The 16,476-nt window shown below is 33.1% G+C and overlaps 2 protein-coding genes across 3 annotated transcripts; one reads left to right on the forward strand and one right to left on the reverse strand.

Moving 5' to 3' along the window:
- Window positions 1–1,714: 1,714 nt before the first annotated feature.
- LOC111903304 (serine/arginine-rich SC35-like splicing factor SCL30A) lies at window positions 1,715–5,759 on the reverse strand. Its single transcript, XM_023899078.3, has 6 exons — window positions 5,601–5,759; window positions 4,525–4,687; window positions 4,328–4,405; window positions 3,445–3,606; window positions 2,705–2,854; window positions 1,715–2,258 (listed from the first exon to the last, which is right to left on the reverse strand). The coding sequence occupies exons 2-6, from the start codon at window positions 4,674–4,676 to the stop codon at window positions 1,961–1,963; spliced, it is 840 nt and encodes a 279-aa protein (XP_023754846.1). The 5' UTR covers window positions 4,677–4,687; window positions 5,601–5,759; the 3' UTR covers window positions 1,715–1,960.
- A 7,280-nt stretch (window positions 5,760–13,039) lies between these two features.
- On the forward strand, window positions 13,040–14,675 carry LOC111903305 (transcription initiation factor TFIID subunit 7). 2 transcript variants are annotated; one of them, XM_052764661.1, is made up of 6 exons: window positions 13,040–13,323; window positions 13,465–13,581; window positions 13,768–13,901; window positions 13,989–14,108; window positions 14,196–14,265; window positions 14,355–14,675. In XM_052764661.1, exons 2-6 carry the CDS (start codon window positions 13,467–13,469, stop codon window positions 14,516–14,518), a joined length of 603 nt encoding a protein of 200 aa, XP_052620621.1. In that variant the 5' UTR covers window positions 13,040–13,323; window positions 13,465–13,466; the 3' UTR covers window positions 14,519–14,675. The 2 variants fall into 2 exon arrangements, with proteins under 2 accessions (XP_052620621.1, XP_023754847.1); XM_023899079.3 differs by having other exon boundaries at window positions 13,074–13,227.
- Window positions 14,676–16,476: the final 1,801 nt, after the last annotated feature.

Raw genomic sequence — 16,476 nt, forward strand, 5'->3', positions numbered from 1 at the left:
AAACATATTTACTAGTAACAGCTAAGAAACCTTAACAAAGAATTATGATACCAATGGTTATTGCTAACAAAGTCTAATAATTTTACAAAAAAATGAGTAAACAGAGTGGTCGCGTTACCATAGTAGATACAGAGAGCAGGGGTGGTGACGGCAGCAAAGTGCAAAAACGGTGCACGGGCGGCAGTCGGCGGTGGCGGGAGAAAGAAGGTGCAGAGAGTTTTGGTAAAACAGAATTTCCAGATGAATCGCCATTTTCGTTACGCGAAGATATAGAACGATTTTGGAGACATTATCGGTATAACGATTAAACGTCAAATATTTAAAATTTTGAATATTCGTTGAAATATAAATTAAGAAAATGGATTTGTTTTCTAAAAAATTATTAGGTTATGGAGTGTGGTGATTGGCTTACCGCCGGTATCCGATGTGGAAGGTTTCACCGGCGGTAGACATCAGCCCTCGACTTCATATTTACCGCCGGTATAATACTGGCTGTGGATTTGTACTGGCTGCAAAATTCTAAATTTTGAATAGTTGGAAGAATTGAACCGTTGGCAAACAGTTGGAAACGGCTATATGCCATATTTTCCTTTTTTCTTTTTCTTTAAAACAAATCTACTATATATACAATTCATTCTTCTAAAATATAACCACACTACATATTCTTTACAAAAAAAATTCATTGAAAATATTTTCCATCAATCCAAACTCTTCCAAACAAAATGCTCCAAACCAAAATGTTAGAAACTCTTTCGCACTTTTCGGCTACGATCTATCATCAACACCACCTTACCGGCCACAAATGGATGGTGTTCTTAGCATTTATTCACAATTCCAAATGCCACAACAATTCCAATTCCAATCTCAACCCTAAACCCAACCATCTCAAACCCAATTTTCATCCCAACCGCCTTTCACACCTTCAATCGAAATTGTTTCTGATTCCGAACACGTAGAACAACAACAAAAGAAAGGGAAGTGCCATCCAAGAAGATGGACACAAAAAGAAGTTGAGTTAACAAAGGCATGGGTTGACATATCCGAAGATGGTAGCACTGGAAATGGTCAAATTTGTGATCAATTTTGGTTACATATCACGGAGCGGAGCGGTTTTGTAAGGGATTGGGTCGAGATTCAGATTATCAGACCTCCAACCAATGTAACTCGAAATGAAATCTTATGAACAAACTCGTTACACGTTGGAATGGAATTTACACAATGGCCTAGCGGAATAGACCAAAATCAACTCGTGACACATTGGAATGGAATTTACCAATGTAACTCGAAATGAAATCCAGATTATCCAAAGCCAAAAATTGTCATCAAGTCTTCTAATAAAATTTTCAAATAAAATAAATAAATAAATAAAAGACCTATCTTTTTACAAAAGTTTTAATTTAATCCAAGAAAACACATATACATTGTCTTTTACATAATTAACTCTTGTTAAAAAGATGTTAAATTTAGTTGATAAATTTGGTTGTATATATATGGATAAATAATAAAATAATATTTTAATAATTAATAAGATTGCGGTCGGTTAATATTTTTTCATTTACGCCCGGCTTCAACATACACATGCTCACATGTATATTTGATTTATTCATTTTCCTTATTATTCATTTTTCATTTAATATACAACTTACTTAATCATTTTAATATATGACTTACTTCAATATTACAACCAAAAGTTATTATATCAATAAACAACAAATTAAAATTCAACAGATCCATTATTTAACTTCTATATATCAGCAGTAAACCGAAGAGCAAACCACTTTGCAACCAACAATACTATCCGATTAAGTTTCTCTTACAAAGGTACCAAAAAAGGGCCTAACATTGCATAACAAACCTTAGTCAGTATATCTAGAAGACAAAGTAAAATAAAGTGCCGACTAAAGAAAACCACACAATCAAACTACAAATCTCCTACCACCAACCACCACCTCTGCTCAACTCACGGACTAACAGAATCGTCCCTACGCGGTGGCACATCCCTGTAATAACCACCAGGCTCACCGCTCCTGCTCCGGCTCCGGCTAGGGCTCCGGCTCCTGCTCCCACCGCGTCTCACCGGAAGCTGCTCCCTTACTGGACTCCGGCTCCGGCTACGACTCCGGCTATACGGCGGTGAAGTCTCCCTCATGGGGCTCCTTGGCGGCACATCATCATCATAAGATAGAGACCGCTCCCTTACTGGTGAGCGTGAGTATGACCTCTCACGGCTGTACCTTCTGTCTCGAGGAGTAATTGACCTGCAATGATTTTAAATTTGTGTTTATTTTTAACCACAATTATAAATATCAAAAATAGTAATTAATCTTACATTTTAGACATCATTTATTTGATGGTCTTACATAAGTTCCATTTCTGGCAATTTTTGTGAAAAATGGAGACCATGGTTGTAAGTTTCATATTAGGTAGGGACCAAGTATGTAGTTTTCTTATTAGACGGGGACCATGTTTGTAATTTTTTTTAAACATAAGAACCATATTTGTAATTTTAGGAACCTTTTTTGTACTTTTGTAAATACAAGGGGACCAAAATTATGTATTATGTAAGTTTTCTATAATCTAAGAAGCATAGGGACCATCTTTGTAATTGTCCTAGTAAAGCAGGGACCATTTATGTAAATTAGACACAGCTTCCTAAATATGCCTGATAATTAATAGTATTTTGATAATATAGAAATAGTTTTACCTTGAGTACTGCCTTCTCCTTGGTGGTGGAGAGTAATCACGGCTGCGGGATGGTGATCTAGCATAGCGAGGCGGTGGAGATCGGGTGTAACGCGGTGAACGAGAGTAACGAGGTGGCGGTGACCGCCTACGGTCACTGAATCTGCCGCCCCTACAAAAATAAAAATAAAAAACTACATAAGGGCAATTTGGTCATTTCAATTTCAACATGGTCATAAGGGTATCTTGTGCAAATTTTGTAGTTTACAGACCAAAACCGCAAACGTTTGCAAAACTCATAAAAGACCTTATATTTTGTGTTTTTTCTAGATTAAACCTAAACTTTATTTTTTGCTTGAAAAAGACCGTGTATATTTTCATTTTCACCCGAAAAAACCCTCAACTTTGTCTTTTTTTTTATGAAACAAAACCCTCAATCTTCTAACTGCTTCCAAATAAACCCTCGTCTTTTTTATTTTTTCTCGAAAAAAAACCCTCACATTTTACAATTTTTTAGAAAAGGGTTAATCTCAAAAAAATGTATATTTTACACATTGTAAAATGTGAGGGTTTTTTTCAAGAAAAACTAAAAAGGTCAAGGGTTTTTTCGGAAAAAAAAAATACAAAGTTGAGGGCTTTTTTGGAAAAAAAAAATGAAAAATACAAGGTCAAATAAATTTGAGGTATAAGCGGGAAAAAACAAAAAATATAAGGTCTTTTCTAAGATTAACCCTAAAATATATAAACAATAAAAAAAGTTACCTGCGCTCTCTTACTCTCATATCAGAAGGTTTCTTCCGATTCTCTTCAGCAAAAACAACAGTCAATTGCCTGCCTAAAAGAATTTGACCATCCATTTGGTATTTTGCTTCAGCAGCATCAGCGGGGTCCACAAATTGCACAAAACCAAATCCCCTTGGCTCCCTACACACAAAAAAATTAAAATTAAAAAATTGAAAATATTGGAAATGAGTCACATTAACCTCAGAACTTTGACCAAGTAAAGTCCAAGTCAACATCTTTTTGGGGCTGTTTGTAGAACTCCAAATCAACAAATATGAGTTCCAAAACTGCCCCTTTAGCAACTTACAGACAATCAATTTCCAGTAAAATGGAAGGCCAGCATGATAAGCAGATAAAGGCATAAAGCATGCACATGGCTGCTGACCTTTGAGATTGTCAGTATAAATATGACTTGAAATTCTTCAAGACTTGAAATCTTGAAATCTTCAAAATGTAATCAAAGTCAATTTTCTTTTCTTCACATCTCTTCACTATCATATACACCACCTTCATACTACTTCAATATATCAAGAAGATTCTTACTACCTTGTTGATTCATGTCTTCAAAACTTTTACTTCTTCACTGTTGAATTAAATCTCAACAACTTTTATTTGAAAATCCCAAGAGTATGATTAATAAAAGTTCAAAGATGAAAGTTACTCAGTATTATGAAAAATCCCAATACTTAGTTTTATCACATAAAAAAAGATATGATACTATTTACAATGAAAAGTAGAAGTTGAAACAAATGAAAAGACTTGTCATATCATGAATAACACAACACATTTCAAGAAATTAAAAAGGTAGCAACATAACCTCTTACCAATTGGGAATAAATACTTTTATACAAAATAAGCTTACCCGCTATAATAATCTCTTGGCAAATAGATGTCCTTTAGAGGACCAAATTGTCCAAATGGCCTCCGAAGGTCTTCTGGACTGCATTTATAACACATGTTAATACGAAATATACTAAAACCCTTTGAACTATGTTCAATAAGCTAAAAGAAGTTGACTAAGAATGCCAAAAGAAAAAGGGTAATTTAGTAATTACATACCGGCAATCATGGCGAAGATTACGGACTAGAAGACTTGTTGGAAGATCTCTTCCACGACTACCACCACCATAGCGACCCCTGGGACTAGGACTCCTTCCTCTTCTTCCATAACCACCCCTAGGTGGTGAAGGTGAATAGCTCCTTCCACCCATTGTTAAGCTCTCTGAAGGTAATTATGGAAAATAAAAGAAAACATTCATTAGATTTACAGGATAAATAGTTATAGGTAACAAGAAATGTATAAATAATGCTGATTCTCATCAAGTAATTGATTTAGAGTAGATGAAAACAAATATCCACCAAAAACTTCACAGCATAGAGATTGACTAATTATAAGAGATCAAACTTTTTATTTTCTTCCTTCTCAAGCCCATGTAGACTAGGAAAATGGCACTGTACAAATAATGTAATAGAGAACATGTATGTCTATCAAACTACACTGACCATGAACTAAATTGTCAAACCTCATAATTAAAAGAAATAAAAGAGATTATGCAAAGTCCAACTTCGCATATCCTTGTTTGAACTTAGGACACAGAGATTAAGATGGTCTATTAACAATGATAACGGTCTGTTTGATGTAATTGACCAACAAACTTCCAGTATGAAGCCCTAATCATAGAAATCAGGTGCCTAACATAGCTGAAAACTCACGCGGAATACATATCAAACCAGATGGACACATATGCCTCTCTACGGCTGTAATCTATAACAGAAATTTCTGATTGAATATCCAAATTGAATCGATGTATAATTCAAACCTAGCGATTCAGAGTACGAGATATCAACAACAAATCAATTCCCACTAAAGACATACGAGGTTTTGGTTAAACCTCCAAAGTTCTTGAAACGCGATGACTACAACAACAAAACTCAGATATATTTTCTAACGGAAACAATCGCTGAAATCTGGAACAAAGTTAAGTCAGATCAAAATCGAGTATATAATGAAAAAGCTGGCATGCACACGAAACACGATTCTCAAGTATGTTTAAAGCAAGATCCACAGAAAATATCAGCATCGGGTTTCAAAAACTCGATGAACACGATCAATATGAATCGAATTGTAAAAGTACCTGTGTAATTTGCAGAACAGGAGCGGCGAATGAGGAATTAGGGCACGAATAAAGCAATCTGACTTTTGTAGACGGCGAAGATATACACAACCACGCTAATGTTTTGGGGGTTCCAGTTTCTTTAAGGGTAAAATGGGTTTTATAGGAGTCATTCATGCGTTAGTGTGCGCATAAACTCAGAAACATATTATTTCCTTTTGAGAAAATTAAATAAATGGTCCTTGTTCTATGGCGAAATAGTCATATATAATCCAACTGTAAAAATTAGGTTCTTGTTTTTTGTCGATATTGTGGAGATGAGATGGTCATTCCGACTTGAGTCCAAAAAATACAAGTTAAATTTCTATAAATAACATTTTTGCCTTTTTTTTCTTTTTAACATTTTTTGTGTTTAATAATTATTTCCTTAACTTGTAGGGACAAATATGTAATTTACTCTAACAATTAATTCCTTTACTTTTGCAAATTCATTGGTCCTATTTCAAATATCGTCAGTTTTGTTGTCCTCCTTCACAATTTGTTTTTTTTGTATTTTATGGTTATGGTGATGATCGGTGGGATTCTTCATCTACAACCATGGATATCGGTTGTCGGTCACCACCTCCACAACAATAACTTGTGTCGGCCTCCTGAAAATGAGGAATAGGTGTCGCCTTCTTTTATTGTTCACTACCATCGGTTACCATCTGTATGATAATATCTTATTTCGACTTTTTTTTTCTAGAAAAAAAAAAAAAATATATATATATATATATATATATATATATATATATATATATATATATAAAATTGTTATTAATATTTATCTATTTTATTATAATTTTTAATAAACTTGTTATATTTGTTATATATATAATTTTCCTAAAATTAATTTCATTTAATTTATCCAATTCGAGTACTTCTCGATTACTCCCCCATCTAGACCGAATATTCGCTAGGCACTAGGTTGTCGCCTTGGGAACGTCTAATGAGTTTTGCAACGTTGCTAGGAACATGGTGTCCAACTATTTCCCTTTAAAGTGTGTTCCGTCAATGATAATAATAGGATGCAAACTTGCATGAAATGCCCGAACCTAAAAAGTAATTAATATTAATTATTACTTGTTAAAGCAAACACACGTGTAACTAAATATAAAGAACTCATTATATAAGAAATATTACCACACAACCAATACCTATGAAAAAGTATTCAAATTTGTTGTCATGACTCGTCTTTATATGTGTAACCATCCCTAGATTCTTCTTCTCCAAGTTGTAACAATATAAAGGTATGAAAGCTTTTTTCAGGGGTCCCTCTCAATAGATTTAGAACGTATTTTTTAGCTATTCATGCTTGCAAGTATGAAATATGTACACTAAGAATGTCAGTTAATGTTCGTTGTATATGTTTCCCCCGCAACAAATTACATGTACTATCAACTAATATGTCCTTCAATAAGTGACCTAATACCTTTTTGTTGACTTGTCTGTGATGGGGACGTGGTTGTGTGTTTGAGCAATTGTGACTCTCCGATTGTTTAACCACTTGAAATGTATCGGTATTTTTATCTTTTGTTACCCGTATTCGTCAATCACAGTTTTCCACAAAGCAAATAGCTTCAAACTTGTCCTTTGTAGATTTTCTCACTTTATATTAGAAGCCTTCAGTAACACTTTTGAATCCTAATTTAAGCTTAAGTTTTTATTTGCTTTTAAAGAGTTGTATTAACTTCACATATGAAGTATAATTGTGGGTTGTGTCACAATTACATTTTTGTTGAGCTAATTCAAGCAATGGAATGGTTCAAGCATACCCTGGGTGGTTTGTGTTTTTTCATAATCAAAAGAATAAAAAGGAAGCTTTTCCTCTTGTGGGTTTCGGGTTTTAAGGGCTTAGTTTCATCCTCTTCACCTTCAGTATCATCCCCATCAAATTCAGTGTAACTCTGGAAATGTTCAACTGGTTCTCCATGTGGAATTAAATTACTATCATCAACCAACATCATTAGTTTTGCATCATCGTTTGCAAATTCATCAACATCAAATGTAGGAAAACATCAACAACAGCCTTGCCATTATACCTATAATCACATTTATCTATAGAGTCATTATAAGAATGAAGATGGTTGGTTTTCATAGTTAATAAATTACAAATTTGGTTACTTTAAGCACCGGAAGACCCATTTCCACCAGAACAATTTTCCCCGACAAATCGATGAATACCATTTTTCATAACATTATTAACAACAAACAATTGTACTGTGTTAACAGGCATACTACTAACAAAACTAAGAAAATATCTGACATCAATATCCTCATTAATCTGCATAAATATATTTGATCCAAGACATTGAAAAGATACACATATTTAATTAATGTGTAACCTGGAATGGAAGCAACCAACGTAAGTAACTTAACGAAGTTGATATCATTACTTATATCTACACCAAAACATGTATAGTATGTAGTAATGTACTACATGGATCGCTCGATGTGCTGCCATTGCCCTCCACTAGAAACTAGAACTCAAAAAATCTCACATACATACTCATTTCGGAACATATAAGAAAACTATTGTAACACCCGTTTTCCGTCTAAGTATTTCGAAATAGAGTTACTAACATATATGGATAGTTATTTATACAAAAATAAATTTTATAGAGAAATAAGTAGCCATAATAAGTAAATGAAATATATAGACGGAAAGATATAAATTAAAAGCAGTTAAAATAAGGTCTATTAAAATTAAAAGAATAGTAGACACATTATTAATGTTGTCGGTTAATAATAACACTAATAAGTTAAGGGGCTTCAGTGGTTTTATTCTATGATTTCTGCTTCAGGTGAGTTTTCATTCGTAATATCCGTAGGTCGAAGGCACCAATGTCGGCCCACTAGTTATGTTATAGTATGATGATTGTCTTTGTGATAATTTTCAGTTGTACATATGTTCTTTGATGAATTCTGTGTGATATTATATGGTAGTGGTATAGGTGAAATAAACATGATATCCAATTGAAATAGACCAAAAGGGAAGTCGAGCATACCCAGATATGCTCGACATTATCCGGTTGAAATAGTCCAAAGGGGCAGGTCGAGCACCCATATATGCTCGGCATTATCTGGTTGAAATAGACCGAAAAGGTAGGCCGCGCACCCATATATGCATGGCAGTATGTTGGGGGAACTCACTAAACTTTGTGCTTACGGTTTTCAGTTTATGTTTCAGGTACTACCGGTTTGAAAGGAAAGAGTTCAGCTTGATCGCAACGCATCCACCCATGTCTCCGCATTATGATGATTTTGGGATTTTACTCTGATAATTGTTTTCTTATAAAGTACTATGGAATATATAAAAAATGATGCTACATGTTGACTTTAACCATAATCAATGTTTTGGTTGAATTGAGAATGAAATTTTTACTTCATAATTTTGGGATGTTACAACTATCAAACACACCAATATGCAATGTATTACATACATGGAACAAAAACACACAAATACCCTAAAATTACCTCTTTGGAGCAACCCTCCGGAATGTAAGGCCATTTCGGACTACAGTTAAAATTTTCAGTCCGAAACATACGGGGTGTCAGATGCCAGATCCAATTCCTACCAACCACCACTACCAACTCTGGAACGAAAATAAATACTCATAAATATTCTATTACGAAATATTTTGAACCAGACATGTGCGGAATTACCTTGCGTACTCCGAAATACGATATTTCGGATAAAATTGTCATTTTTCCAAATAAAAAAATAAAAAAAGTTATAATGATTATTTTTATTAAAAATATTTAGATTACTCAATTTTCCGGGAAAATGACTTATAAGGGTAAGTATGTTTCAAAATTGTTCAAAAAATACCATTCAAGTTTAAGATTTCAAAAAAACACCATCCAAATAAGGTGTTTGTACAAAAAATACCAACTAACTATACTTATTGTTCAAATGTCACCTTAACTTTACCGGCTCTTTCAAGTTAGTAGATGAGTTGGCATATTTTTGTTGAGTTGGCATATTTAGGTGGTGAGTTGGCAAATCTACCCAGCAAATGAAAAACCCACCTTGAAAGTCAATTTAGGGCACAAGCTCATAACTGATGCATACGGCTCCTGTTGATTGGCTTCTTCAACTTTCATGGATTCTCCATCGTTGAACTCCAACTCAAGCTTATACTTTTCTTCTACTACTTTACACTTTCTATCTCCGTAAGTTAGACTCATTCACTGAAGTTATGCTGCGTGTTGAAGCTTTTTACGTTTTCCCCCGTGGGTCAGGTTTCCTGTGATTTTTGTTGATTATGCTGTGGACGATTTCATTGGTTTTGCTTATGCTTTTATTGCGAAATACATTGAAATAACAGTGAAATATCATTGTCTGTTACAACAAACAAAACCAAAATTGACTTATGCTAAAAAAATGACCAATTTACCATTGAGAAGTAAAGCTTGACAATAATACCCCTGGAATGACATTAATACAACATATGCATTAAACGACAAACAAAACCAATGCAAAAATGACCAATTTACCCTTACGAAGTAAAGCTTAACAATAATACTCGTGGAATGACATTAATTAAACCACTGACAGTGAAATACCATTGCCTATTACAACAAACAAATCAAAACTCACTTATGCAAAAAATGACCAATTTACCCTTAAGCTACCAATATATATATATATATATATATATATATATATATATATATATATATATATATATATATATATATCGTATATGGTTATGGTTGTGAAAGTAGGATGCCAATGAAATTCCATTGAAAGACTTTTAAGATACCAGTAAAATACAAGTGATTGATAGTGAAGCTCAATCTGAATGAGATCGAAGTAAGCTGCTATATTGGTTTTTTGTTTATACTTTATCACGGATGGTTGCATATGATGTATTGCTTGGTTTTTTTATGTATTATAGCAACATACTTTCATTGCTTGTGAGAATAAAATTTTCATGTCTGATGTCAAGGGTATAATATCACTGTTAAAGTCAAGGAACAAAACTGTCTAGGTCAAAATTGTGAAGGGAAAAAACTATAAAGTACATTGCCTTAATCTGTCACAATGCATTAATATGTCAGAAGTGCAATGCCTCAACATATGTATTTTTGTCTATTACCACCGGTTATACTAATGAGATTTAGATATAATGAGCATTTGGCATGTTCTTGGTTGTTGACGTTTAATTACACCAAAGTCAAAACAATTTTTTGAATAAAAGTTGGTCCTTTTTTTCCAATATATCATTTATTACATATTTATGTCATACAAGTATTTTCCATTTTACCTTATTCCCTTTTTTCCAGTTTTCATTCTTCTACAACTTTTGTTTATTTATAACACTTGTCGAATTATGAAAGCATACAAATGTTATAGATTTCTCTCAAATCCTTTGACACACCAAACATAGAATTCCCACAAAAATACCAAAACTATTGTTTGCATGGAACCCCCTAAATTTATGCTTCAATCCTTAAATTATGTGAAACTCCCCTCAATCGTAACATCAAAGATTAGACAAATAATTTGTTCTTTCTGCTCTATGTGATTGCATTTTCCTTAGCTTTTCATATATCTTCGGTCGAATATGTAATCTTTTTAGTCAACTCTTCAACTTGAAAAACATGAACAAAAATCAATCAATATAACCACAATAACTGTAAATTTCATTTTTTTAAAACAGTGAATGAATTCATTTAGTGTTACTTTATTTTCTAATCGTTTTGCATCACCTGACTTTTAGGAAGGGACTTCTTTATCGAGTCAAAAGCCTTTAAAACAAATATTATCATTTTCTTTAATATATTAGACACATGAGGATACTTGTAGTAACCAAGCTACAACATCAGGGTCGGCCCCGACATTTTAGAGGCCATGTACAATTTATTATTTTTCGGCCCTAAAATTTTGCTTTTAAGGTTTCTAATTCCACTGGACATACTATATACTAACTGTAAAAAAAAAATGATGAAAAAGAAACTAACTCATACATATCCTTTTTGGCTATCCAAAATTTTCATTGTGTTTGAAAATTTGCATAAGATGATTACTTAGAATCAATAGAATTGATAAACAAATGTACACGAACTTATTAGTGAAATTGAACATCATAACTTCCTCAGCAATTCATGACATGAACATGATAAACATAACATTATTATCAATTATATTATTAACATAATAAACATAACATTATATCAATTTATTATTTTTTTTACTGTAACATGCCACTGTACAACATCAAATCCACTCTAATATGTGAATTAAGATATGCCCCTATTGTGAAAGAAAACTCCATGTTTTAGTGACTTTCAGAAAAAAAAAGTATAATACATTGTCGTATAAAATGTGCAAGGATATCAAGCTTTGGAAAATTTTTACATTTTCTACTTGCGTAAGGAGAGAAAAATATGATGGAAACACAAACTTGGTTATGCCGTTAAGGAGAGAAAAATCAAAACCTAGAAGCAGAAACAAATTAGCGCCCAAGAAGAATCAGAGAACTCCGTTTCAAAATCAGAACTTTGAACACCAAGAAAAAGATCAAAAGTATGAGAGATTCAGGAAGAGATTATCCCACATACGAAACTGAAACGATGAAACCAATCTCTTGTGAGCGACAATTTGTTCGATTCTTTCCGAATTCCGATTTGATGTTTTTTTCACGGTTTCTAAAACTGTGAATCGTCTCTCGATAATATGTTCCTGAAGTTTCGTCTTCCCTATTTGGTTGCTAATTTTCTTCCCTCCTGCGGTAAATTACTATAGAATACAGACGCATAATTTTTTTGGGCCCTATATATTTTTTGGCTTTTTGGTCCCTATTTAGTGGAACACTTTGCACCTGCCTAGGGCCGGCCTTGTACAACATTTTCCTATACCTTTTGGCGAGCTCTTCTAGTTATTTATTTGGCATCTTCCGAGAGACTTTACTACCACTTTGCAACACAGCCAGAAGTAAAGTATAAACATTTATGCTATATAAAGTGCTAAATCGATTTTTAATGTCTTATGGAGGAATAAGTGTAATCAATCGTTCACCATCTAGCTTAGGGTTCAAACCCGGTACTGAAGAATCAATGGCATTTATACCCTTGACCACAGACAAATACAAGAGTATGCAGGGGCAATTTGGTCAAAATTACAATAGAACCCACAAACATGGTCATAGATCGATTTGAGCAGAGAAGGGTTGATCGATCGAACCCTAGAGAGCTTTCATTGCTTCTGTGCTTCACTCTATCCTTAAATCAATCCCTTAATCCACGTAAGAATGCCATGTCATCTTTTTTTTTCCTCAAGTTATGTTTTGTTTACAGGTAAGAATTTCCCGTTTACCTACAGATGCCGGTTATTAGTGGGTGTAATTTGAACAAAACATAAAATTTATTGGGTTTTTTTTGTACAAAGCTATCGAATAGACGGTGGTTTTTGAACATGAAAAACTTTGAAAGGTATTTTTTGAATGTTTTTTAAAACATACTGACCCTTATAAATCATTTTCCCTTTCTTCCCGGTCCCCTCGACCTTCCAAAACATTTTCCGGCGATACGGCAACGACAAGTATCAGTTCAATCCAATCCAGAGGTTGTATCCCGAGTTCCTCATCATCAACGAACCAAGGTAAGCCATCAACCTCCCCAATTTTCCCTCAATCGTCATCGTGATTTCGTAATCCTTCACGTTGCCCTACCCTACTCACTTCTCAAAATTGTTCGGGTACTTCTAAATTAACATCTTCCGCGTGTATATGTACTCTTCGATTACCATCACGTTGAATTCCCCTCATGTTTTTCGAAGTACATTGCATCTTCAGAAATTTGCTAATTATTAAAGGGTTCTTTCCTTCGGTTCAATTAGGGATGGAGGAGCAGTTTGTACTGAGAGTGCCTCCTTCTGTTGCCGAGCGTATAGATCGTCTTTTAAATGAGACCGCTTCTTCCTCTCATGACCAGTCACTTAATTTGTCTTTCTCCGGTGAGATTACTGAATTTGCCTTTGTTTATTTATGAATCTACTCTGTTAATGTGTTCAACATCGCTGTTAATTGCAATTCGATCTTATGGTGTATGTTTGAACCATCGATACCTATTGAAAAGGTTTGCTTTTAGTATTTTTGCAACTGAGTTATCGATGAATGTCAACCATTTTTGCACATTACAGAGGATGGGAGAAATGGCACGTTTGTTATAGGCGATGATCAATTTCCTGCTTCCCTCTTGGATCTTCCTAGTATTCTAGAATCATACAAAACTTATGATGACAATGTTCTGATCAAAACAGCAGATATTGGACAAGTAAGTGGTGTTTGTATCTTGTATGCTGTGTATTCTGCATCACATGGATATTATTTCTATATTCATGACAAGATTATAATGTGACAGATGATTATGATCAGGGAAGATGGTGATCCTGCTCCAGATGGCATGGAGTATCGCCATGGTGTTACCCCTCCAATGAGAGATGCCAGAAGGCGAAGGTTTCGCAGGGAGCCTGATTTAAATGTATGTTTTTGCAATGTAAAGTTCAAATTACCTTTTTATCCTTGATGTCAATCTTTAATGATGTTTGCATCTTTATATCCATTGCAGCCTGAACTTGTTCAACGAGTTGAGAAAGATCTGTTGAACATCATGAACGGTGGAACTGCTGAAAATCTTGATATCCTTCCTTTTATATCATTTTCAATTCATAATATGTTGAGAAATTGTTTATCTAGAATGTATTCTTTGACACGTGGTTTGTTTCACATATGGATATGACTGAGCAAGATGAAGTTGGAGAAGGAAGTGCTCATAACACTATGAAGAAAGCAGTTGTAACACCTGCAACAAAACCTGATGTTTCAGAAGCTGGAACAAATGTTGGGGAGCATGAGAGAAGTGATTCTGATGAGTCTGATTATTCAATATGAAATATAATTTGAATTCAACTCAAAAGGCTTGGATTCTCATTGTTAGATGCCAATTTGCAACTTGTTTTTTTCCCTATGTTTTTGGCATTCTTTGGTAGATGAGAACTCTATTTACCTATATCTTGATTGACTATTAAAGTATTTGGTTAATTGTTGATTCGTGGTGTATATTATTCTCTTTTGGCATCCTTAGGATGAATGCTAAATTGATATAACTTTTGAACATTGGTAAGTAAATCTAACTAAACTTTTGAAACGGTTGGATAATATGTATAGGATAAAAATTTAGTTGCTTTATATAAAGTAACACTTGATGTTACATGTCAATCTTGTTAATCTTTATTGGTAATATCTATTTTCTCATCATAATGTACAAATTCTTTATAAAGTTCCATTAACAAAACGTTTTGTTTAAGTAGTCGACTGTTCTTTAAATAAGTAGAATTCGACCTGATATGTGTATCCGATTGCACCTAAAAAATCCCCCTTTTTTTTTTTTTTTTTTTTTTTAAGATATGAATTATAACTATGAATCATATTTGGCGCACAAAATTCGACCTACATGCTACTAATTTCTTCAAAAGGTAGCCATACCTTTGTATCTTATGTGGATTAATCAATTTCTTAAGTAGAAATATTATTTCTCTAAGAGTAAATTACACGAATGGTCCCTATCGTTTAGGGTAATTTGTGTGGTTGGTCCCTAACTTATTTGTTTAACTCGGAAGGTCCCTAATGTTTGTTTTTGTTACATGCTTGGTCCTTGTCTTACTTAAAAAAACTATTTTGCCCTTGATTTTTTAAAATATTTAAATAAACACACCCCAAACAATAGGGACCAAACGCGTAAAAAAAAAATAAACAGTAGGAACTTTCCGAGTTAAAAAAATAAGTTAGGGACCAAACGCACAAATTACCCCAAACCATAGGGTGCCAATCGTGTAATTTACTCTTTCTCTTAAATAAATAGCAAAATATGATATTTGTCCTACCTATTATATATATATATATATATATATATATATATATATATATATATATATATATATATATATATATATATATATATATATACACCTTAAGTAATCAATCTAAAATATAATATTAGCCCAATTTCTCTATTTAAACATTTTAAAATTATTTTAATTCATTATTTTTATCAACTAACTACTATATATTTTTTTCATAAAGCTATGTTTAATAACACCTATATACTTGATAAATTGTCAAAATATCATGTTTACCCAAATTATTATTTGATGACTTTATAAATAAATGTATGTGTCTATCTATTAAGACCTTATTTTATATGTTTGTTATTAAAAAGATTTATATGCCTGTTTTGTTACTAGAAAGATAAATAATACAAATAAAAAATATAACAAAAAAAATAGTTATTCATCTATTAATCTAAAACAAACCACATATGAATGAATGAATGGTATTTTCATCAAACTCAGCATAGCCCATCTATTAGTAGAGAGAGAAGTGTGGGATGTGGTGTGGAATAAAACTCAACATTGCCCATCTATTTATATATCCGGGAAAAGCTATTTTTAGAATGACCAAATACCCCAAATTACTAGCTGCTAGAATGTTAAATTCATAATGTATATAAAACTATAACTAAAAGGTAAAATAGGTTATAAATTTTAATTCAATTTCACTTAACAAAACCTGACCTACTTTAACCAATAATAAAAAAGCATGTTAATACCGAAATGATTTTTAAAAAACAAAAAACGGTTAAAACCGGCTAATGTGGTGCAAAAAGTGAGGCCCAATCCCAAAACCTGGGAACGGTTCTTATTCGTCAATTCGTGCCTATTCACAAAAATCATTATTCATTAACGATATAATCTGGCCTATAATCGGGCCTTGTAACATGTGGTTATGAGAGCATGTTTTTTTAATCAAATTTAAACTCTTCTGTACATAATATCAATTAATAATAACAA

The sequence above is a fragment of the Lactuca sativa genome, chromosome 6, assembly GCF_002870075.4.
Source record: "Lactuca sativa cultivar Salinas chromosome 6, Lsat_Salinas_v11, whole genome shotgun sequence".
NCBI classification, from domain to species: Eukaryota; Viridiplantae; Streptophyta; class Magnoliopsida; order Asterales; family Asteraceae; genus Lactuca; species Lactuca sativa.

What these genes read in the sequence shown, in the direction of transcription:
- LOC111903305 (XM_052764661.1), top strand. Translation starts at nt 13,467, where the DNA reads ATGGAGGAGCAGTTTGTACTGAGAGTGCCTCCTTCTGTTGCCGAGCGT. An exon ending in ACTTAATTTGTCTTTCTCCG is followed by an intron (nt 13,582 to 13,767) that starts GTGAGATTACTG and finishes TGCACATTACAG; the next exon opens with AGGATGGGAGAAATGGCACG. An exon ending in GCAGGGAGCCTGATTTAAAT is followed by an intron (nt 14,109 to 14,195) that starts GTATGTTTTTGC and finishes TATCCATTGCAG; the next exon opens with CCTGAACTTGTTCAACGAGT.
- LOC111903304 (XM_023899078.3), bottom strand. Translation starts at nt 4,676, where the DNA reads ATGGGTGGAAGGAGCTATTCACCTTCACCACCTAGGGGTGGTTATGGA. An exon ending in AATCTTCGCCATGATTGCCG is followed by an intron (nt 4,406 to 4,524) that starts GTATGTAATTAC and finishes TTATAAATGCAG; the next exon opens with TCCAGAAGACCTTCGGAGGC. An exon ending in ATGAGAGTAAGAGAGCGCAG is followed by an intron (nt 2,855 to 3,444) that starts GTAACTTTTTTT and finishes TTATTTTTGTAG; the next exon opens with GGGCGGCAGATTCAGTGACC.